General features: G+C 38.9%; 1 protein-coding gene across 1 annotated transcript in view; it reads left to right on the forward strand.

Moving 5' to 3' along the window:
• WIF1 (WNT inhibitory factor 1) overlaps window positions 1–24,696 on the forward strand; it is a 67,523-nt gene that overhangs the window by 28,896 nt on the left and 13,931 nt on the right. Inside the window, exons 3-6 of the mRNA XM_027595839.2 lie at window positions 12,064–12,172; window positions 20,724–20,864; window positions 21,792–21,887; window positions 22,873–22,968. Of these exons, the coding sequence (XP_027451640.1) occupies window positions 12,064–12,172; window positions 20,724–20,864; window positions 21,792–21,887; window positions 22,873–22,968 (442 nt within the window). The remainder of the gene's footprint in view (window positions 1–12,063; window positions 12,173–20,723; window positions 20,865–21,791; window positions 21,888–22,872; window positions 22,969–24,696) is intronic.

The following is a 24,696-nucleotide window of genomic DNA, read 5'->3' on the forward strand; positions in this document are numbered from 1 at the left end:
GAGGTACAGGTCTGTGATTCAACAGTCTTACACAATTCACAGTGCTCACCATAGCACATGTCCTCCCCAATGTCTGTCACCCAGCCACCTAAAGTCAATTAACTCTAATTAATTCATAACAAAAACTTTTCCAAACTGAAACATAAACAGAAGGATGTCATTAGGTTAGCTGACCTTTCTTTCTTCATTCCTTCTTTGATCCATCCAATAAATAGTTATTGAGCACTTTCAATGTGCAGGCACTACTCTAGGTACTGGAACCCAGCAGTAACACAGAGTGATGGCCCTTGTGGAGCTTACATCCCCTGTGGTGCAGAGAAGGAGACACAGAAATTCTTAAATGTTTAAATGAACATATATCAAGTGATGATAAGTGCTAGTGAGAAAATAAAACAGCAAATAAAAATATGCATGGTGGGGGGTGCTGTCTCAGAGGGGACGGCCAGGTGAGGCTGTTTGGATGAGATGCCATTGAACTAGAGAGGAATAAAATTAATAAGGGGTCAAGCTATGTGGCTATCTGGGGGAAGAGCACACCAGCAGAAGGCATAGTTCATGCCAGGTCCCTCCGATGGGAGTGTACCTGGCGCATTAAGGAAGCAGCAAGGAGGGGCACCTGGGTGGCTCAGTCGTTAAGCGTCTGCCTCTGCTCAGGTCATGATCCCAGGGTCCTGGGATTGAGCCCCACGTCGGGCTCCCTGCTTGGTGGGAAGCCTGCTTCTCCCTCCCCACTCCCCCTGCTTGTGTTCTCTCTCTTGCTGTGTCTCTGTCAAATAAATAAATTTTAAAAAAGGAAGCAGCAAGGAAGCTGGTATGGCAGGACCAGAGAGAGTGGGGACCTACAGTTAATGAGCATCCAGCCCGAGGGGAAGCATTACCCTATCACTTACGATGTGTTATTCTGCATGAATTAAAGCTCATTCATTCAACACAGATACCAATATGAGGCTTTTTTTTCTTTTTTAAAAAGAATTTTATTACAGAAAATTTCAAACATAAACAAATATTGACAGAACAGAAAAATAAACACCCATTTATCCATCACCTAGATTCAAGAATCATTAATTCATGGCCAACCATGTCTTATCTACACTCCCTACCCGTGACCCCCTCCCATAGTATTTTGGAATGATCTTAGGTATCATGTCACTTTATCTACAGATATTTTAGTATGTATCTATAAAAGATTAAAAAAACTTAAAAAAAACCCCTCAAAACCATTAAAAATAGTTCCCTAACATAATCAAATGTCTAGTTAGTGTTTAAATTTCCAACTTCGCTCATTAATGTCATTCATTTTTAAAGGTTTGTTTATTTGAGTGAGAATCCAGGTTAGGTGCACACACAACCAGGTGGCTGGTTGATAAGTCTTAGTTCTCTTTTAATCTGTAGGTTTCCCCTGTCTCTCTCTCTCTCTCTCTTTTTTTCTTCCTTCGGATTTTTATTGAAGAGACTGGGTGTTTGGTCTATAGTTTCCCACAGCCTGGATTTCACCGATTATATGTTTGTGGCATATTTTACTTGTCCTTCTATCCTCTAAATTCCCTGTAAAATAATAGTTAATAAGACATTTCTAATTTGTTTTAAAGCTAAAGAAATATCCTCCCTCTCCCATTCCCCTGGCTTGTGTTCTCTCTCTTGCTGTCTCTCTCTCTCTCTCTCTCTCTCGGTCAAAATAAATAAATAAAATCTTTAAAAAGGGGGGAGGGCACTTGGGTGGCTCCGTCGTGTTAAGCTTTCAGCTCAGGCCATGATCCCAGGGTCCCGGGATCGAGCCCCGCATCGGGCTCCAGCCCCGCATCGGGCTCCCCACTCGGCGGGGAGCCTGCTTCTCCCTCTCCCTGCAGCTCTCCCTGCTTGTGTTCCCTATCTCGTTGTCTCTCTCTCTCTCTCTCTGTCAAAATAAATAAATAAAATCTTTAAAGCTAAAGAAATAAGATAATTCCAGTAAGAGATGATTTACCTATTTTTTTTTTTAGGGTACGACTAGTTTGCCTCAAAGCTTGTATTTATTTTTTTTTAAACAGGTTTTGTGCCACAAAAACTGTTAGTCACTGGGGATTCAAATAAGAATAGGCAAAGGCCCTTCCATAGAAGAGAGTTTAATGGGGAAGACAAATAAATAGACTGTTCTTGGAAGCACAATAGTAAAGATAAGGGGGAAAGTATAGGAAAGAAGGCATTTTTTGAGTCATAGACTCCTTTAAGAATGTGATGAAAGCTAGGGTCTGCTCTCCGCAGAAAAATAGTCACATACATATGAACACAAAAGCTATGGATTCTCTAAGGGTGCATGGGCCCACATTCAGAACTCTTTTTAAGGTGCCATTATAGAAAGAGAAGCATGTGAAGGTCATTAGGGAAAGACGGATGAGAGAAGAAGAACGCACAAAGACTGTTGCTACAGACAGGGCAAAAAAAAAAAAAAAAACAGTTGATTATAATAAAAAATTTTGGAGAATATGGATAGATGGAAAGTGCTCATTGGATTTAACAATTTGGACGCCATCTGCAATCTTTTATGAAGACATTTTAATAGTGATAAGGACAGGGGCGCCTGGTTGGCTCAGTTGTTAAGTGTCTGCCTTCGGCTCAGGTCATGATCTCAGGGTCCTGGGTTCCAGTCCCCTGTCAGGTTCCCTGCTCAGCGGGGAGTCTACTTCTCCCTCTCCCTCTGCCCTTCCCCCCATCATGCTCTCTCTCTCTCTCTCTCTCTCTCTCAGATAAATAAATAAAATCTTAAAAAAAAATAATGATGAGGGCAAAAGCCTTACCATAGTGAGAAGATTGATGAGCAAGATCATTGAAGCCATGAGTATAGATCTCTCTGGAAGCATTGTAATGACAGGAAGGAAGAAAGATAGCCTGGTAGAGACAGGGTTGGGTTTTTAACCTTGTAATCATATTAATATACATGAAGGAAGATGACATTACTGTTAGAGCCAATCTCAGAGGATATAGGAAGGAAGCAGACTGAATGTAAATGTCGGCTGTTTGTAAGTAGATGGAGGGAAGGTTGAGAGAATTCGTATCTAGCAATCTCTGTTTTCTTTGTGAATTGGATATTGTCATCAATTGAGTGATGATAGCAGGGATGGGGCAGAGGACTTTGGGGAAACTATGGAATTGTTGTGTGTAGGAGTAGGGAGAGAATAGGAATGTTTAAAAGAATTGCTCAGGCGGGGCGCCTGGGTGGCTCAGTCAGTTAAGCATCCGACTCTTGATTTCAGCTCAGGTCATGATCTCAGGGTTGTGAGACTGTGCTTGAGATTGTCTCCCTCTGTCCCTCCCCCCACCCTTCTCCCTCCCTAAAATAATAATAATAATAATAATAATAAAACAAAGAAACAAAAGAATTCCTCAGGGGTATTAGAGGGCAATTCAAGTTGGCCACATAGATTAGCCAGTCCTCAGATTATGGATTTTCATCATCAGTGTTCTCCAGGAAATTGCTTCAGTTCTGCCTCAGTTTCTTGTTTCCTTAAAAAGGTTGAATAACGCATGTATGAATAACAGTTTTAAAATAGCAAATATCTAGAGGAATTTAGATTAAAAGGGCTGATGACGCTGTATGTTCTAGGCAATCACTTTTTCTGAAGTATAAAAATAAATTTATAGTGATGACTGCTACTTGAATCTTCTTCTGGTAACACTAGTTCCCTAAATTTTTAGACTTTGAAAGGCTGTAACTGTGAAATTACAGACTTTTCTTTTCTGTTTAGTTCTTAGATAGGAATAGAACAACTGGTCATTGGATGATATCTTATAACATAGTATTTTGATATATGAAATTGTGATTATAGGAACAGAGAAGTCAAATTAAGGCATATTTCGTATTTACCAAATAGTTCAAAACACAAAGTCAAGAAGGAAAGTCTTTTTTTTTCTGTTTTTTTATCAAGAAGTAAGTTAATACTGTCCATGTGGATTCAATAAAAATATATTAAAGAATTTTAAAAAACTACCTGAAGCTAAGACTTAAGAAAAACATGACCTAATGTTAAATATTTTGAAAGTCATCACTGAGAATCTACTGATATTTCTAAGTCAGTTAAAAATTTCCAAACACTTTTTATCAATGGAATGAAATAAATCTGTATCTCAGGAGATAACTATACATTATAAAGAGCTCTGAAAGAAATGGGACATTAGTCTTGCCTCTTTGGAGCTACTTATATGTGTTACACAGATTTATTTGGACATTTTATAAAAGTCATTCTATCCTAAAAAATGTGATGTGCTGAAATATACCGCCATGTGAATTGCACAAAGGGGAGACCAAGGGAATGAGATACTGATGAGGAATAAGTGCACTACATGAGGTGTAAGGGTAATTGCTCAGTTGTGAAATTATTATCCAAGACAGAGCTCTTAGCGCATTCTCTTCCCCACCCCGTATACCTGAATACCCAGTGACTGCTTCTGAAGCTTTAAGAAAAGAAATATTCAAATATAAATCTTGAGATGAGAAGAAAAAACAGAAAAAGTATTCCTTTTCCATTTTCAAGAGCTGAAATCTCCTCTCACCTCCTCTAGAGCACCTGCATTCATACCGCAGCCTTCTTAGCCATCCCACATTCGCCAGTAATTGGCGTCCTACTCTAGGAGAAGCGCACAGCTGTGCTCCCGAGGTCTCTTTTCCCACACCTCCTGTTTGGACTGCTCCGGGTGCACAGAGTGCCAGCTGCACCCCTTAGAGCAAAGTTTTCTTTCCTCAACCCCTTTCCTTACACCACCCCCATATTGTCCAATACTGTCCTTCTTGGTGCCCGGTTTTGGGGTTGCCATTGACCCGTACTTTGCAAATGCTTCAATTAGGGCGGGCTTACTGTGAGGAGGAGGTCCTTATCCCCAGAAGCCTCCAGGAATAAAGAGGAATGAAGCTTTCAGAAGCCTCACTGCTGCCTACGTTGCCCTTCCCGTGGAAAATTTTGGCAATCTGGTGAAAGCAGTATGCTGAAGGGGTGCTGTATTTCTAAGAGCCTGATTTGTCTGCATACTGATACCCTTTTTCTCCGACTTTAGAAGAACTAAAAAACAAAACAAAACAAAACTCTTTTCCATTCCCCAATGTTTGGCTTTTCTACTTGTTACCCGCCCTCAAAAAAATAAAAAACCCTAGCTTTTGGTTTTATCTAACACAAAACAGCAATATAGTGCTCTATTACATTGCTTTTCTATCTTTAGGAATCTTAAAAGAGAGTGACTAGCCAGCGATTTGTCAGATAGCCAGGTCTGTTTCTGGTTTGCATGAGCAATGGTGATTCCAAACCGTAGGAGGAAAATGATGGAAAATGTCTTGGATATTTCAGATTCATGTGAAGCCAAACTGTGTGATCTCCTGCCAGTTTTAGTTTACAAAACTTTCATGGTCCCGGATGTGTTTACTTGGACTTTAAGTTTTAATATTACCATTATATTCCAATAGCTTTACTCCCTCAACCCAGCCAGCTAACTGTGATCAATGGCAGTGTGGATAAACCAATTACTAGAACAGAAGGACGCGGCTGATGGAGATTCTCTCCTTAAGTAGTGTATATTTCATTATCAATTAAGCCAAGACCAGTGAGACAATTAAATAACTACTCTGCATGAGAAGGAGGTTTTCTTTTTGTTTTGGAAACAAGTTCTTCTTAGAGCCAGTTTCAAAGGGAAGGCATGAAAAAAGTCTTTGTTGATATATCACACTTTCCCAGTGACACTGTAATTGCATATTGTAATTTGCAGAAGGCAAAATTTATATAAATTTATATACAATTTTACAAAATTTATAAACTTAAAATTATATAAATTATATATAATTAAAATTATGTATATGTAACTTATAGAAGAGATCAAGTCTTTTCTGGAAATATGAACCAGAAGAGCATTGGACAATGTCATGTTTCAGAACTGGACCTTATCCACATTATCTGCTTATATTTATGCTGGGAGCCTCGTTGCCAAGGTTTTGTCCCTAAATAAGCATAAAACAGTTACACACTACACAGAGGTTGGCTGGATATCAAATGTCAATATTCGTTTCATTGCTCTTTTTTCAAAAATGTTCTCTATTCTTTATATATGCTGTGGTGACTGGCCACACAGCAAAGTAAAAGAGACTCTTTGGACCCATAAAGGTAACTTAGCACTTGCCGAAACAGAAAAGCTGATGTCCAGTCAGTAAAATCAGAGGCTGATGCCATTTCACCATAACAATGTGAATGGAATGTTCTGGAATGCACTGGGCTTACGCATCTGGATGCTTCTCAGTAGGTCATTCATTCATTCAGCAAATATTTATTAAATACCTGGTTGTACCCAATGCTGAGTGAATCTCCAGTAGAGTGGCGGGGGGGGGGGGGGGGGGGGGGGGAACATAACCCCATCCTTAACCACAAAGGATCCAAACTGTACATGACAATACATGATATACACATGTGAAAAGTTTAATAATAATACAGGACAGTATATGTTTAAGGGCCACACTGGTTTGAGTCCTACTGCAGGCCAGTGTAGGTGAAAACACTGGAATATAGGTATGGGTATGGTGTGTTCAGAGCAGGCCAGCAGAGCTCCAGAAGAGGATCCCTGTTGGGGAGTAGTCTGAAATAAAGGAAATTTGGAGCCAGACTGTGGAGGACACTTACCAGGCTGAGGGCCTTATCCTAGAGATAAGGGGTAACAGGACAGCATTGCGATATGGCAAAACTACTGTTTCCATTAGATATATTGGCTCATCTCATGGCAGAGATTTTAAGGAGGAAGGCTAGAAAGATATTTCAGAAAATGTTATAATAAGGCCAACATGAGGAAATAAGGGCTGGGTTAGGGTAGAAGCAGTGGGCATGAAAGGCAGGGACAGAATCAAAAGATTATACAAGGAGAAAGGAGAAAACTGTGGTGTCTGTCTGGCTGTCAGGAGGTGAGGTAGAGGCAGGAAACAACAATGACTCAGAGGTTCGGTACTTTTGTTACTGGAAAAATGATAATACTGTTGACAGATAACAAAGACATCAAGTGAGGCAGCTGATTTGGGAAGGTAATGAATGAAGCTCCGTGCACACAAGCTTGGCCATGAGGCAGTGGGAATGGTTCTCGTTGAGTGAGCATCATTGCCCCAGAAGGAAACAGTTCCATCTGTGCAAGTGCCTGAGTTTTATGATAGAAAATAAAGAGAGAAGAGCTGAGGCCTGAGTCTTAGCGATTTTTAACGATCAGGCTGAGGGGAGGAGGGTTAACAAGGAAATGCAGGAAAATCACAACATGGGGGAACAATCAGCAGAGTGTCCCAGCATCCAAGGATAATGAGTTGTGAGTTTGAAGGATGAAATTTTGCAGGGAGGTGACAAAAAGAATGCCCAAGAAGAATGTGAGATCTGGCAATTTTTGGTCTAGACATTCAGGCGTCAGATTATTTTAAGCATCGGCTGTGCTGATTCGTTTTGTTTGGGACTTTAACTTCCAACTCTTTTCCTTTCCTGCTTACTTCAGTAGATTTCTTCTTGCCCTTCGCATACAGTGTAGGAGCTATTTCAGATCACACTAGTAATGCTTGTACTGAATGCCCAGCTAATCTGAACACAACACAACACAACATAATGTATGCTATGATACCAGGTTCTCGTGAGAATTAGATGAACAGCGACCAGAGTTTAGTAAACACTCAATAAAAATTATTTGTAAATTTTCAAGCTTTATGGCATCTGTATGCTTTGTATCTGTGAATCACCTGAAACTTTCTTCAGGACACTGATACCTTTATTGTTCCAGTGCTCCTCATGAACACTTAGGTCAGCATCATGATACATGAAGTTAAAAGAGATTTGAGAGCCATGGTTTTATGAAGAACCTTTGATTCTTAACTCAGAGGCTCCTGTAATTATCGTGCTAATAGATTAATTATGCACCACAAACCCAGAACTTCAAAGATGGAAAAGAAATACTGGATTCTCTCTGTTCCTCCCCATGGTTAATGCAGTTCTCTGCTTCCTTTCTCCGTGTCTACCCAAGAAAGAGTGCCAGAGTGAAGGCCTTCTGAATTGTCCCATTTTGCCATTTAAATGATGTCTTCCTCTCTTCTGGAAAGAACGACCTTAATATTCAGCCAAGTTGCTTGGAAGCAAGTTAAATGGCCTCCAGCACTCACTCCTCTCTTGATAATATTTGGGTGTCCTTTATACTTCTCCATGAAAAGAAAATTTACTGCATGGCAAGCCAGGCCAGCAAGGTTTTTCAGCAACTTAATTTAGAAGTGAATTATTCTCCTGAATAGACCCATTCTTTGTTTGAATACAGGCAATCTTTTCATGTGCTTCTCAAATAAGCACGCTACTTACCTCTACCTGAGTTTCCACTAGTGTCTTTTAATAAAACAAAATGTACTTTTCCCTAATAGAGTTTTCGTGCTCTCCAATATGCCACCTCCCTGTTACAGTTCATGCTCTGAGTTCCTTTTATCTAAGTAATAAATCTACAATCTGTGAAACTTGTTCCCAAACTTGAAAGCAAGCTCGCTGTTCTCTTTGGCATAGAATTTAGGTTTTATTTGCCCCCAAATAAGTGTTTCCAGTGGAGAGGTTTGAGACTAAGACTGTTTATGATATTATAAATAAAGTAAAAACGGAAAGTTTTGTCTAGAACTTAAACTATGACATTATAAATCTATCATTTATTTCATCTGCCATTTTTCTTTGGCTTTGAGGGAAATATTTTAGCCTTTGAACTTAATACTTAAGTTAAATGAGGAATATAGGTCATCTCTACTACATGGTAATGATAAATGTTTTATAGAAATATTTATATGGCATAGGTGGTTTTGGTAGTTCTGTTGATAACGACAAAATGAAACAATGAAAGAAGTCAGTGTCAAGATCAGAGACAAAGGGTTGGTCAATTTCTAAGTAGTTTTCAAATTGGAATTTTTAAGAAGGCAATGAAAACAGTAGATGGACAAACCCCCTTAAAATATATATACCAAGTATGAAGGAAAGCGTAAAATTATATATCTCAGAAATTACAGTATCATTAGCATCTTCAAAAAGAAAGAACAACAACAAAAAAGAACATTTCTCTGGAAACTGCCTATTGCTGATAAAATCCAAGCAAGAAACTGTTTTGACCAGTTCCTGTCCTGTGATACAGTCTTAGAATTTCAGTAGAAAAACTGATATTTACTGATTCTCAAAGAAATCAAAGGCACACCCTAAAACCTTTAGTGTGAAATTTGTTATTGATAAGATGAGAATATTGGCTGTCCAGACAAATCCATTAAACCTAGCTGCATAATGCTAAGCAGTCATGCCAACGCTAATTACAAACTCTCTGACACTGAATGTAATGGATTCCGAGCTTGCTAGCCTACTTGATGTGGCCATAGTCAAAAGCATCAACAGGAGACCCAGAGGCTCTATGGAGTTGTTTCTGGACCCTGAGTGAAATTCTTTCAGTTCCACATTCTTTGAACATCATCAAAAGTTTTTGAGAGACACATTCAGAATCTACTTTATTACTACATGCTGTTGTCTTAAAGCACACTTTCAAGGAGGGACACCCGGATGGCTCAGTCAGTTGAGCGACCGACTGCTGATTTTGGCTCACGTCATGACCTCAGGGTCTTGGGATCGAGGCCCGTGTCAGGCTCCGTGCTCAGCACAGAGTTTTCTTGAATTCTCTCTCTCCTTCTGCCCCTCCCCGCCCCTCACACTGTCTCTCTCTCTCTCTCTAAATAAAATCTTAAAAAAAAAAAAAGCACACTTTCAAGGAGACAAACAAGAGATAAATCAAATTGTTACATGAGCAGAGTCTCATGAAGTAGAAGTCCAAGAAGAATATTTCATCTATGATCAGATCAGAGAATTATACAGATAGAGCCAATGATTATCATCAGCCACACAGAACTGAAGCAAGATATATAATTAATGTTTGTTTTTAAATAAATATATTTATTTCTCTATAAAAGGCATGGAACCACTTGTAGAAAATTTGGGAAAAAATCAATTAGCATCAATCCTACACAATCATGTTTTAATATGGGTGGCTAGTCTTTCATCCTTTTTCTTATTAACACACACAAAACTTTTTAACTTATATTTAATTGTATTTTTATTAGTGCCCTTTTAAAGTGTATCACCCATATAAATGTAAATTTCACTTATAATGTGATGAAGTTTGAAGATATAATTATGGAACAGCAAATGACAACTTATGGTATTTGAAGCAATCTAGCCACTGAGATGTTTTATTTTCAGCATGCTTTATTTAGTATAGCATGCTCTGTCCACTCAGCTCTTTTCCAAGTGTTCAAAATAAGTCTTGGGACGTGGTATGCATTACACAGGTGTTTGTTATGTTATTGTTTGCTAGTTGTTATTACTGTACTTAGTAATACAAATAACCCAAAGTTATTAATTATAAGGGCATACAACACTAAATCCTTTCATAATGAAAACTAAAATAGGTTTTAGAACAAAATGTTAAGTGATAAACATGATTTGGTAAGGCACAGAGATGGTGGAGGTCATTTAAAACGCTTGGATTCATGAAACACTGAGAAGGAGCCCACTTTTAATAGTTGTTGGTTTTACTGCAGGGTCAGAAATAATGTTCTCTTTTTCAAGGGCATTCATTCCAAATTGAATTACCTTTCTTGATGACACTCCTTTCTTTGATCAGACTTCTTGTAATCCTCTGCTTTCCCTCAAATAGGGTAGGAGTCGACCGTCTTAAAACTCTTTATCTCAGGGCCCTTCTGGTGAATGAATTTAATAAAATTAATTCACGAAACTTTGTTGCCCATCTAAGGACCCCGCATGGTGGTCATCTGGAACACTGCCACAACTCAAAGAAGGGGCCGCAGTGGGAGTTTAGTCAGTTTTCCTGGGAAACCAGGAAGTGTTTCCTAACACGCTGCAAGTGTCGCCCAGTGTCCCCACAGCAGCTAAGATCACCCCTTTGCGTTATCATCCTCGTATGGAGTCCTTAGTACCTAATACGTTGATACCATAACATAAGGCAAAAAATTGTGTGCATGTCTACCAGGTAGCTCTTAATATCTTCCATACTGGGAGATAAATTTGATACTGACTATAAGAAAGACCATATTCTGTTTTAAACGTCGTTCTAGCCCATGTTTATGTAATTCATAATTTAGTTGATTAACCCATCCAAATTCTGCATATCTCTACAGGTAACTGCAGAGCCACTCAGCTCACCTCTCATTTTGGCATCTGCACTATTTATTGATTGTTCTTTATTCCCAAGCAAGAACACATTGTTTCCATCACAAATCCTTTGAATAACCCAGTTGAGAATCAGTTAAGCATCAAAGCTCTCCAGGGAGATTATACTTCAGTATTTTCAGAATTTCATGACTATCCAAGTAGCAGGAACCATTTTCTCTACTAGACTTAGTGGGGAAATGAAAATGTTTACAATGTAAAATTTTACAGCATGTTGTCAACTTGCAATGGTGTTTTTACACTTTTAGGCTTTTCTCTCCAGAATTAAATTGAGACCTTAAATGTAAACCTGCCAAAGGGAATGATACTGAAAAATAGCTATTCACAGCAAGTTCATTACATTTTGGACTTTCTTATCTTCTTTTGCCAATAGCTTACTGCTTTCGTTATCCCTTATATATTACAGCTTTCCTAATTCTGCTCAAAAGACTCACCTCAGCTTTGAAAAGAATTAAAAAATGACCCAAGAAGCGGAGATGGATTTTCTAAGGACCAGTTGCTGATTGTTCTGACACCACTTGTTTCCTTAAGAGCATTTTTTCTCAATCCTTTTAAGAGACAGCAACTAAATAATATTGTTTAAGCTAAAAAGCTACTTTATGGATATTTTGGATAGCTGTTATTAATGTTTTTAAAGCATCACTTCTCTCCACACAGAGTCTAATTCTAGTGTTCTAAAATCCAGAAGGGGGAGTTATGCCTACACAGTTTTTTAGATGTCATGTTTTCCAGATTTCCTGTAGTGAAAAATGTCACTCTCCCATCAGAGGAGTAACCAGTTAAGAAATGCCTTCTCACCCTCCATGGTTCCCATGGTACTGATTGTCAACGCCTTTTGTTGCAGGCAGAATACTTCTATGAATTCCTGTCCTTACGCTCCTTGGATAAAGGCATCATGGCAGACCCAACCGTCAACGTCCCTCTGCTGGGAACAGTGCCTCACAAGGCATCAGGTGGGTGGTCTTTGCCTCGGGGTGGCGGGGGGGTTGGGGGGGATGCTTACACTTGAAATGTAATGGTGATGGGAATAATATTCAAGATCCAGAAGTCACCCATCAGGGGAGTCATGGAATGTTTTCCTGAAGAGATCCGATAATCTTAGGGCAGCTTGATTATTATGTCCCTCCCTCCTTTGGGCAAAAAAATTAGGATGGGGGTGACAAAATGGCTGTTTCCTAATTTGCTAAAAACTCAACATAGCCCCAGTTCATAAGCGATTCCAGATTAAAAAAAGAAAGTCACCACATGAGATATATCCGGCCAATAAGTATGAATTATTGTAGTGCCCATAAGCGTGGCAAAGATGCAAAGCAAGTGAGTGGGGGAATATGGGATACATCGAGAAAAACTTCCCCCAAATGAGCATTGTATTAAATAGGAATTTGAAGGAGTGCAGAGACATGGAAAAGTGGAAGGAAAGGGTTAATATTCCAGAGCTAATCATCCTTCTCTGCTGAGAAAATATAGTATGGGGTATTTGTTTAGAGCTGTTCGGCCTGCAAAGTAGGAGCTCATGCCTTATCCAATTTGAGTTCTGGGAAGGAGTCAAGGCCAGAATTACCACTCCATTCTACAAATTAGAAAATTAAGCCTTCTGAGCCTTCGCTGACTTTCCCAAAGTCATATATGAGTAATAAGCAGTGGAGCTGAGACCAGATTTCATGACTTTCAGAGAAGTACAGAGATCGCTTATGTTAACATGGTCAAATACATGTTCATTTCTTTCTAGTCTATGAATATATATTTTTCCATAGTTGTGATAATATTATATATTTAGTTTTGCACAATGGTTTTTTTGTTTTTTTGCTTTTAACATTTTAACATAAGCATTTTCCCATGTCATTTTAGATTTTTTCAAAAGTTGTTTTTGATGCCCCTATTATCGATTTTATAAACATACCCATAATTGGTTTACTCATTCCCTTATTGTGTGTTACTTAGATTGTTTTCAGGGTTTTCATACTAGAAATGTCACAATAAACATGTTTTTAAAGTAATAGATGGTCACTGAGTAGGAGGCCCTGTTTGTCTTATTCACCACGACTGCCAACACAGGGCCCAGCACAGAACAGGACTTCACAAAATATTTATTGGATTAATGTTTGTACCAAAATCTTAAAGCTCACCTCATTATTTTGTTAAATAGATTCTTAGAAGTACAATTATTGTGTCAAAGGACATGAGCTATGAACATTTCAAAAGGCTTTTAGAACAAATTGCCAAAATGCCAAATTACTTTCCACAAAGGTTGTGTCCATTTGTACCCTGGCTAGCAGTGGGAGAGGGCCTAGCTCACCATAACCTCATCAATGTGGGTTATTAATCATGTGAACTGTTTTACTGACTTAAAAAGTGAAAAGAGGTTTCTTAGTGTTCTTTTATTTGATTTTTTTACTCCAACTGAGGTAGAAGACATTTTCCTGTATCTATTAAATGATGTAAAACGTCTATTGATCATGCTCATTTTTATACTGAAAATATAAAATAATTTATTGGCTTGCAAAGCTCACTATATATTAACTATTTACACTTTCTGGCATATTTTTCAGTTTATTATTTATTTTTTTAAGGTGGGGATATGCAGAATTTAAGTCTATGTGATCAAAACTGTCTTTCCCGTTGTCATTTTTCTTTTCTTTTTACTTCTGTGCTTGGAGGTTAATTCTTATTCCAAAGAGCAGTTATGTGATAATTTACACATGCTTCTAGTATTTTATCAAAATTTCTTTTGGCAATAGTATGAGGTAAGGCTCTCACTGAATTATTTTCCTGAGTATTCAGCTTTTCCAGTGTGAGGGGTTGAATTGATTCAAGATATGCCTTTTATTTCACATTAAGTTCTTCCATACAAAGAATTTTAGAATTTACTATTTGTTCTAATAGTGCAATATTTTTAGTTTTATATTTTTAAATAACTGATATCATAACCCTGTCCTTTGTAAAAAAAAAAAATTAGTCTTATTCTCTTAGCAGAATGTTAGAATAACTTTGATATCAAATGAAAATCTCAATAAGCACTCATATAAATCTTTGCAATAATTGGGAAATCAGATAGCCTTGAAAAGTCCATTTTCAGGTTGCAATCATCTACTTCCGGTGGATCTCTATTATCACATCCCAGCACTAGAAGTGCTACAGACTAAATAAGCAGAGTTTTTCTCTCTCTCTTTTTTTTAATGCTTCAGATATCTAAGCAAATCTTTTTCTCATTTTTTTATTTTATTTTATTATGTTATGTTAGTCACTATAGATTACATCATTAGTTTTTGATGTAGTGTTCCATGATTCATTGTTTGTGTATTACACCCAGTGCTCCATGCAGTACGTGCCCGCCTTAATACCCATCAACGGGCTAACCCATCCCTCCGCTCCCCTCCCCTCTAAAACCCTCAGTTTGTTTCTCAGAGTCCATAGTCTCTCATGGTTCATCTCCCCCTCCGATTCCTCCCCTTCACTTTTCCCTTCCTGCTGTCTTCTCCTTCTTTTTTTTTTTTATTTAACATATAAGGTATTATTTGTTTCAGAGGTACAGGTCTGTGATTCAATAGTCTTGCACAATACACAACGCTCACCATAGCACATACCCTCCCCAGTGTCTATCGCCCAGCCACCCCATCCCTCCCACCCCCCACCACTCCAGCGACCCTCAGTTTGTTTCCTGAGATTAAGAATTCCTCATATCAGTGAGATCATATGATACTTCTCTTTCTCTAAGCAGAGTTTTTTCAGTTTTCTGGCATAGGTACCCATGTAGGTGTAGATAGCAAGAGTGAATTTGGGTTTCTCTTGGGTCATCCCAGTGTTGAAGTTACAACTAGCAGCCCTTCCAGAGTATTTGCTTCCAATCCAGATGGGTTTGGGGTTCTAGGAAGTTCCTATGAAGGAATGAGGCCTTGAATTCTGGAGATAAACTCACCTGAGATTTGTAGCCCCAAGGCTATGGATATCCCATTCCAGACTCATGGGCATCCCTATTCCACACAGATGGCATTGCTACTGTAATCACATACTGCTACATCACGGAGACAAGAACATTCTTGGAGCATGGCCATTACTCATTCTCATGCCATGTCACACTGTGTTTCTTTTTAGTCAAAGATAATTTTTTTATTAAATTTTCTTGATATTTTTGGCTCTTTCTTTTTAGAAGCAGTCAGGAATAAAACAAATACATAATATATCTCTCAATTTCCATTTTATATTCTTAAATTTTTCCTTTGTCGTTTTCTGATTATTAAAGGAATACAAGCTCATTGTAGCCCATTAAATAATTAAATTAATTATACAGTTACACCTGCTCAACTTCCAATAAATCTTGCATCTTTGGGTTTCCAATTTAATGCTTGTATCCTAAATCTTCCCAGCCTTATTCATTTTAGTGTCTAGTAAAAAAAGCTTACTGAAATTCTATTTCTTCAGATATTGAAACAATCCAATTTTGAATATATGATGTGACAATATTTTAATACACCATGCTGAGATAAAACTTCAATTTCTAATAATCTAGAATCTTTATAAATAATAAAAGTTAGGGAGAAAGTAATTGATGCTTTGGACAAGGTAGGAGTAAAAAGAATAAGCCTTCTTCTGGGCTGAGGTGACTTGGGCATGTGTGTGTGTGTATGCGCATGCGCGCGCGCACACACACACACACACACACACACACACACACACACACACACACACACACACACACACACACACACACACACACACACACACACACACACACACACACACACACACACACACACTGCATGTATAACCCCACCCCCCTGCATATAGGGTTTTGAAGGCAGATGTAGGATTTGTTCACAGAAATGCAGGTGCAAGAAGTTTATGGGAATTTTAGCTCATTGCAGGGCAGTTATTCATTAGCCTTATTAGCTCAGTCCCCACAGTAGGAGCAGTAAGGGTACCCTGAATTATTAAAAAGTAACCAAATCAGTGTGTCTTTGCCCCTAAACATCCAGGTAGTATTCATTATTCTACTGGTCTATTTTAATACCCTCACGCTGCTAACTTGTTCTTTCATCCCCCCAGATTCCTCAATGCCTAAACATTGCATGAAAAAGAAAACTCTTGATCTTTAACAGTTATGAAGTGCCTGCCTTCAGGCGTCTGAAGAAAACAAAAACAGGAAATACAAACTGCAGGTTGCTTCAGTAAAACTGGATAACAAAAAACAGCAGTTCCCATCAAGCCAAGGCTTTACCTCTTTGAACACTATTTCTGTCAGACCATGAAACCAACAGAGCAGGCTTGTTTCTCAACCAAAGACTTCCAGGAATTCCATGTCTAGAAATTTTTCAATGGGTGCTAATGCTGGAGGGACCCCAGACCTTAGCAGAGAGTGAAAGCCCAGGGAAGGGGCTCAGTATTTGCTGAGAGAATGCGGCCAGCACAGCTTGGGGCACTGATGACTATATTGTGATCTTGTGATCACAGCGGATGGTGGTCACGTGGTGCCGCGGATGCGCGCGCTCTCTCTCCTCTCTCATCACTTCCCTCGTCAGAGCAGTGGCTCCCATGACTGGAGGCCCCCATCCGAGTGAGGAAGAGGAATACATTGACTGTTTACTTCTATATAAGAGTTTGTGTGCAATCAGCTGCACATCAGTGTGTACTTGAACACCATGTGAGATATGTTCAATCTGCTTTAGTTTTTCTGAGTTGTGTTAATTTCCCTCAGCTTCAGTTATACAATCTAGACTGCCCTGGAATTCACATCTGGACTAATTTCATCTAGCTTTTGGTAAAAGTGGCCCTCTACTCATATGCTTATTGTTGCAAAAACACAACGTAACTATCACATTTCTGTTATTCCTTGTAAGGAGGGCATCTGTGCTTTTTCTTAGAGATCTCTTTTTCTTTGTGTGTGTGTGTGTTTCTGCATGCACACTGTTCATGCCTTATTCTCTGTATCTCCCCCTGTCTATGGTGAATTTCTGTCTATTTATGTGTATGTGTGCTGGTATGTGTGCAAGTGTGTGCCTGTGTGTATAAAGGTATATGGGTGTGTCTCCCACAAGGTTTATCTCTGTCAGTGCCTGGTTTGTGATGAACATGCTAGGCGCTGAAATTACAAAAACGAATAAGATATGGTCCTTGCCTTTGAAAATCTCATCCTTAGCGAAGGATGCAGAATCATAATTAAATCATTATATTATAAGCAATCATATACAGAGGTGTTGGTGAAATACGTAAGTGAAATGATTTAGGCAGGGGGTGTTAGGGAAGGTTACAGAGAGCAAGTGCTGTTTCATTTTGGTCTTGAAAGATGAGTAATAGGACATTGGACAGAAAAGAAGAGAAAGAATATTCTAAGCAGCAGCATGGGGGTATGGAGTCAGGACAATGCAGACATATACCACATGTTGAGGAACGGAAAGAAATCTAGTTTGGGTAGAGCACAAGTTGCACAAAAGTCAATTACTAAAGCTGAGGCTAACTAAAGTCAGGTATTGTTTTTTGGTTTTGTTGTTGTTGTTTTTATTTGGGGGAAAAGGCAAAGGGAGAGGGAGAGACAGAATCTTAAGCAAACTCCCTGCTAAGCACAGAACCCATTGTGGGGCCTGATCTCACAACCCCAAGACCATGACCCAAGCCGAAACCAAGAATTAGACACTCAACTGACTGAGCGACCCAGGCACCCCAGGTGTTTTGTTTTTTTTTTAAGCAAATTTTTTGGGAACATTTTAGAAGGTATAATTACAATTCTTATTACTTGAATGGTCTTATAGATAAAATTTATAAGCAGAAAGGAGGACAGGTAGCATTTGCACACAAAAAAATAAAATTTCTATTTCATGTTTTAAAACTGAAAAATAGGCAAGTGTAATTAGTGTAATTTATGTATCTTTTATTAATTTTTACTTTTATTTTAAGTTAATTCACTGAAACTCATAAACTAGGTACCTCCTAACTTTTAAACTTTCTTTCCTAGTTCCTTTCAAATCATTCTGTATTGAGATTCAGACCATAATTATGTTGACATATGTCCTGTTTCAAAAGAGATAGGTGTGTGTTGGTAAAACTATTCCACCTGGGCTGAGGGAATTTGTGATGTGTTCACTTTTAATCGAAGTTGCATTTGTTAAGTTGTGATTATAAATATGTAAAGAAAATAAGCACAGTTTTAAACTTAGAGTGTTAGATCGTTAAAAGATGAAGAAGGAAAATATTTCATATGAATATTAACATGAATTGGACATAATTTTAAATTAGTACAATAATTCTTAGAGATAGCTTTCCTATTGGTTTACTAAGAGAATAAAGATGCTACATCTTTAGTTATCTGCCAAGATTGCCTGAAGTTTTTCATTCAAAAATATAAAAGACTTTTTTTTCTTTTGCATTTGACAGAATTAGGCATAACTATGCCACATGAGTGAGTGCTTTGATGAGTTTTGTTGTTGTTGTTGTTGTTGTTGTTTTTGAGAGAGGGAAAGAGAAAGGGATGGGGCAGAGGGAGAGGGAGGGAGAGAATCTTAAGCAGGCTCTATACTGAGTGCAGAGCCGGATGCAGGGCTTGATCCCATGACCCCGAGATCATGACCTGAGCTGAAACCAAGAGTCCGATGCTCAACCAACTGAGCCACCCAGGTGCCCCAAAAGTGCCTTTTTTAAAGAACTAAGTAGGCTGGCTGAATAAGGTCCAGGAAAAAGATGCACCTGGAAAATAATAGTTAAGCTGATGACATGTGGTGAGAAAATTCAGAAAGTTTTATCTCTGAGAATCCTTTCAAGTTCTTCCATCCTTTTATGCCTCAGGGCAGTTTATTGACCTCCCCGTCCATGCAAAAGATTCGTGAGAACAATTAACAAAATTTTAGAACTGAACCAAGTGAAAATGCGCTGGAAGAGTTAACAATTGAAAGAAATTTGTCAACCCTTTTGCTTCTTTTTGAAATGGAAATCCCTACAATGGATTTTTGTGTTTTGTAAATTGGCATTTTCACGTATAAGATCTCATTAAACCAAGGCTTTCGGCGACAATTTTACTTTGAAACTTCAGACACAATTTTGGTTTTCTCTCTTTTTTTACTTCTGTTAAAATGTCTAAATACCATTTAATTGATTATTTGCAATGCTCAGATCTTAAGATTCAGGAGAACTGGAAATCCGTATTATTTTGAGAATGGCACTTTAATAAACACAACAATGCCAAAGCCTTGAGAAGGGTTTTGGTTGTTAAGCCCATTAAGGTTATATGACCAGGTTGTGTGCAACACCTTATGGAAGAGCAGACCAATTTCCAAATCATTCCTTCTTATAAACCTAGGGGGAAGGTTTATGAAAATTCTAAAGGGAAAGGATTTTTCTTGCCTTGGGATGATTTCCCCAAGCTTGGCAGTAACAATAACTGGCCATATAGAAACAAAATAAAGCAAAATTTCAAATATTTACCTATTAGCAAAATTTATTCCTGTCTATAAGGAAGAACTAGAGCCTATTGGATCAGCTAGATCAGTATTCCCCAGTGGATATGTTATGATAATCCAGTGGATTTTAGAAATTTACATAATCGGGGGCTCAGTCAGTTAGGCGTCTTGACTCTTGATCTCAGCTCAGGTCTTGAGCTCAGGGTCCTGAGTTCCAACCCCATGGCAGGCTCCATGCTGAACATGGAGCCTACTTTAAAAAAAAGAAGAAGAAGAAATTTACATAATCGATCTCTTAGCCAATGACCTGGTCCATTTTCCACCCACTGACTTGTGGGTATTCCACAATTGGTGGTCTCCTTGCTCTCCCAGTACACCATCATCATTAGTTGCCACTCTTTGCTAAGTCAACATCTACATACTCCCAAGTGATCATTACACTCACACACACACAAAAATGGCTCATTCTTAGGAACCTAAACCATTAGATATAAGCTTATGTTATCACACCAAACTCCCTTCTAGATCCCCAAGATATGAACACTTCTTAATATTAACAAATAGCCTGAGAAAATATTAGCTTTACTAACTCAATCCAATAACCGGAATCTAGTCTGAGTCGTAGAATATTTCCAAAGAAAATATTGTGTCACTTTTTACAGAATAAAAATAAACTAGTGCCTATGGGTCCTTATTTAATAGATTCTGGAATACTGTTTTTTAGCTCTTCTTGGATTATATGGAGTCTGGTGAAGGTGTCCACAAGGTTTCTTTCCCTAATTAATCAATCTGTGCTACCTATTTGCACCTTTAATTTTTAGAGAAAAACTTTTTTTTTTCAAGATAGTAAAAGCCCAGACTAGGAACAAAATATCCCAGATTCCATATTAGGAGGGCACAAATTAATGAGTCATTCATTCTTTCTCCACCCAGCATGATATGTAAGTTCTGTGGAGAATGCCCATATGATCAAAATACAATCTCTACTCTGGTGGAGATACAAGAATACCAAATAATGAAAGTGAACATTTTTGCTTTGCTTTTTGTCTCTCTTACCAAGATTTCTATATAACTGGAATCAACTAGATAAACTGTTTCTCTATATTTGCTTTTTCCTTAGTTGTTCAAGTTGGTTTCCCGTGTCTTGGAAAACAAGATGGAGTGGCAGCATTTGAAGTGAATGTGATTGTAATGAATTCTGAAGGCAACACCATCCTACAGACGCCTCAAAATGCTATCTTCTTTAAAACATGTCAACAAGGTAATCAGTGATCACCACCAAGAGAAGGCTCATAAGGCTGTGATGTGGGTAAAAAGATGATAGATAGATAGATAGATAGATAGATAGATAGATAGATAGATAGATAGATGATAGATAATTTTTTGGTATTATTATTATAACCACACCAATGGGTGGAGGGGCTGGTTACTACAGGGTTCAGTATAGTACTAAGAGATTTTCTCTTCTGTGACACCATTCACAATTTTAGGAACTCCCAATACCCCTTCAAAAGCTCTCTCTTCTACCTCTCTCCTTCCCCTCCTCCAACACCATCTTTGGGAGTCCCCAACCTCATAGCAAGGTTGCCAGTCATTACCAGCTACTACCATCTATTAGGGCAATACCACTCATACCCCCACCACAAGCTTGGTGCTGCTGACCTCCCCGGAGGACAGGGTACCACCATCACACCAGCAATCTCTGCCAGACAAAGGCATCTCACCCTGATGCCCATGTAAGCATGAAGGCCTAGATTTTTTTCCCATCTTGATACAAGCTTTTCCAGCACAGAATTTAAGCTCTGGAGGCTTTCAGTGCTCTAAAGATGAACCAAAAGGCCATTCCACCCTCTGAAAGTGAACATTATGGGTCTTATCATTTATTTCAGTGTGCATTTAAGAAGGTACAATAGATTGATAGGTGGGGATGAAGGCAGAATAAAGCTTGCTTTGCCTTCTTCCATGAGCCCCCTACTGTTGGAAGTAGAATTGAGAGAAGAAAGATCTGACTTTGATGAGGATTTAGTGAAGCACAAGAGGTATAGAGAGAATATAGGCAGAAGTTATCAATATTCAGTAAATGATGATCATCGGTGCGCTGGGGGGAAAAGTCACCACGAACCTCTTCGTGCTCGCTGTAATTCACCCAACAGAGGTGTCCATATAACCTTGTTTCTTATTGGTGAAGCTGAATGCCCAGGAGGGTGCCGAAATGGAGGCTTTTGCAATGAGAGACGCATCTGCCAGTGTCCTGATGGATTCTATGGCCCTCACTGTGAGAAAGGTAAAGAACGGAGAGAGCCAGCTACCCTCGCTTGCTTCCTAGTGAAATTGGTACACAAGAGCCCCACATATGCTTTTTTAACACAGTCCTTGGAATTATTTTTGTGGTCATATCATAAGGATTGGTAAAATCTTAAAGAGCCACAGAAGAGCAGTTGGAACGTACTTCTAAGAGTGGTTTTCTGTTAAATCCAATATATGGTGACAGGGGCAGATGTCAGCTCAATGTTTACATTCTTTGTGGCCACTACACACCCCCCATCCCTAATTCGCTATTATATATACTATGCTTTGGCATAATCTTATGAAAGGTTTGAAGTTTTTCTCCACCACTTACATTGGATTTAAAAAGCTAATATTACAATTGATTTGACAGTATCTACTCCAATTAAAAGTAGCTTGATTCACAACTAAGTCTACGCCTGAGTTAGGAAGTTGCTATAAGGCCAAAAAAAAAAAAAAGTGAAAATCATTTGTATTGTAAGTACGTCTATCTCAGTGAAATTACTGTTATACGAAAGAGTTAAAGAGGAAAATGTGGACTAACCTCGGGATGCTCAAATACCAAGAGCTTATTTGATGAGAGTGAGCAAAATATTTTTCATCTTCAAGACATAAGAATTTTTCTTGTCTGCATATATTTTAGAATTAGAAGATCTAGGAAATAGGGCAAAGAAAAATATTTACAGTCTTTAAGAAGGCCATGTCTTAGTCAAAGTAATGATTCTAGACAAATTTTCATCAGCCACTGAAATGGAACAATTCCAAAATTCTCTTCTATGAAACTGGTAAAAAAGAAAAAAGACCTCATTTACAACTCATAAATAATGTTTAATATAGCAACCCTGTATCTCTAAAGACTTTAAAGCCAACCACAAAGATCAAAAATGTAGAGCTATTGTATTATTGATATTTCCAAAATGTTCCTTCCCTAAAGCCCTACTTGGCCTTAATCAGAGCTCTCTCTCTCTCTCTCTCTCTATTAGCCCTTTGCACACCACGGTGTATGAACGGTGGACTTTGTGTCTCTCCTGGGTTCTGCATCTGCCCACCTGGATTCTATGGAGTCAATTGTGATAAAGGTAATAGTTTCTTTCTAAGAACAAGGTTCCTTTTACTTTTCAAATGTTTAGTTAAAAGAAGTATATTTGATATATCATCACTCTCTGTAATAGCTCTGTAAATAGGGTGTAACACTTCATTGGCTGCTACAATAACTTTAACCCCAAATTTTAGTGTAGTTGAACGCACTTAAAGTTTGTTTGCACTCATAGAATGCTCCAGTGCAGGAATCCCTACAGTGGGCAGGGCAGCCCTTCACGCTGTGATTCGGGGGCCCAGGCACCTTCCGCCTGTGGTCCCGCCTAGAGCTCTGGAGCTCTCTGGAACCAGTCAATGAGCAGAGAAGGAGATTGGAGTAGACACTGCTTTAAAAAAAAAAAAAAAAAGAAAGCCCTGTTCCAGAAGTGATCCCCAAAATTTCCACACCTATTCTGTTCCATGGAGAGGAATTCGCCTCGTGTCCCACTAGGTGTCCACCCCAGATGCGGGCTGGAGAGATGTCATCCCTGGCTGGACAGCTCTCTCCCACGGACAACTTGACGGGAGGGGAGCATGGATTTTTGTGTGCCACGTGGGGTTTGGGTATGTCTTAAATCCGTTTTATGGGTGAGCTTCGAAGACTGCAATTAAAGAACCTGCTCCACATTTCCCAACTGACCGGCGATTCAATGATCTGCTCACAGAGGACAGCCCTGAGAGATGGTTTCCCTCCTTCCTGTGACGTAGCATCGTAGCCAGGCTTACTCTCGGAAAGTGGGTTCAAACTTGCACTCATAGAATGCTCCAGTGCAAATACTCAATGGCCACAGGCTTTACGAGATACCTATTTGTTTTGCCTGGTTCACATCTTTTATGGGGAAGAAAAACTTAAATAATATTGTGCAAAGTGTATGTATTTAATGACATTATCCTTGTGTCAAAAATGCTAATTGCATAAGTAGAGCCCCGTTTTATAAAATAAATACATGCCGTGAAAAAGAAAGATGTGTTAGTTTTGATAAGTGTCTCTTTAGTGATCATGCAGTCAGCACCAATTAAGATGGAAATGAACCGCTTTTTAAAAAAGAAGGAAAGGGACGCCTGCGGGGCTCAGTCGTTAAGCTTCTGCCTTCGGCTCAGGTCCTGATCCCAGGGCCCTGGGATCGTGCCCCACATCGGGCTCCCTGCTCCACAGGAAGCCTGCTTCTCCCTCTCCCACTCCCCCTGCTTGTGTTCCCACTCTCGCTGTGTCTCTCACTGTCAGATAAATAAAATCTTTAAAAAATAAATAAATAAATAAAAATAAATAAAGAAGAAGGAAAAACTCCAAGAAGAAGCCCTCAGCATGAGTCAGACGAATAACTCACAGGTGTCTGCTCTTTGATACATAAAGTACTTCCCACCATTATCTGATTTTACATTCAACAGCCTTTGGAGATTTGTGAAGTTGTATCTGCTTCATTCTCCGAGAAGCAAGATGAGGTTTACGGAGCTTCAATAGCTTGACCCGAACTCCCACCTTCTGCTGGACTGTGTTGTCACTCGGGCTACCTGTTAGGGTCTCCATTCCTCCACAAGTGACTCTTTCTCTGGGCTGACTTGATCTCTCTGTGGGTCACACTTTCCCCGTCTCTAAATTGGGAATTAAGCCACTGCCCCGGCTCCCCAGCCCCAAGCTAATCGAGATAATATGCGAGACTATCTCTACCTTTTATTTTTAAGTGATGTAAAACTAGAGTATTTGGATTTAACACAATCTTAAAGTTTGG

The sequence above is a fragment of the Zalophus californianus genome, chromosome 9 (assembly GCF_009762305.2).
Source record: "Zalophus californianus isolate mZalCal1 chromosome 9, mZalCal1.pri.v2, whole genome shotgun sequence".
In the NCBI taxonomy this organism is placed as follows: domain Eukaryota; kingdom Metazoa; phylum Chordata; class Mammalia; order Carnivora; family Otariidae; genus Zalophus; species Zalophus californianus.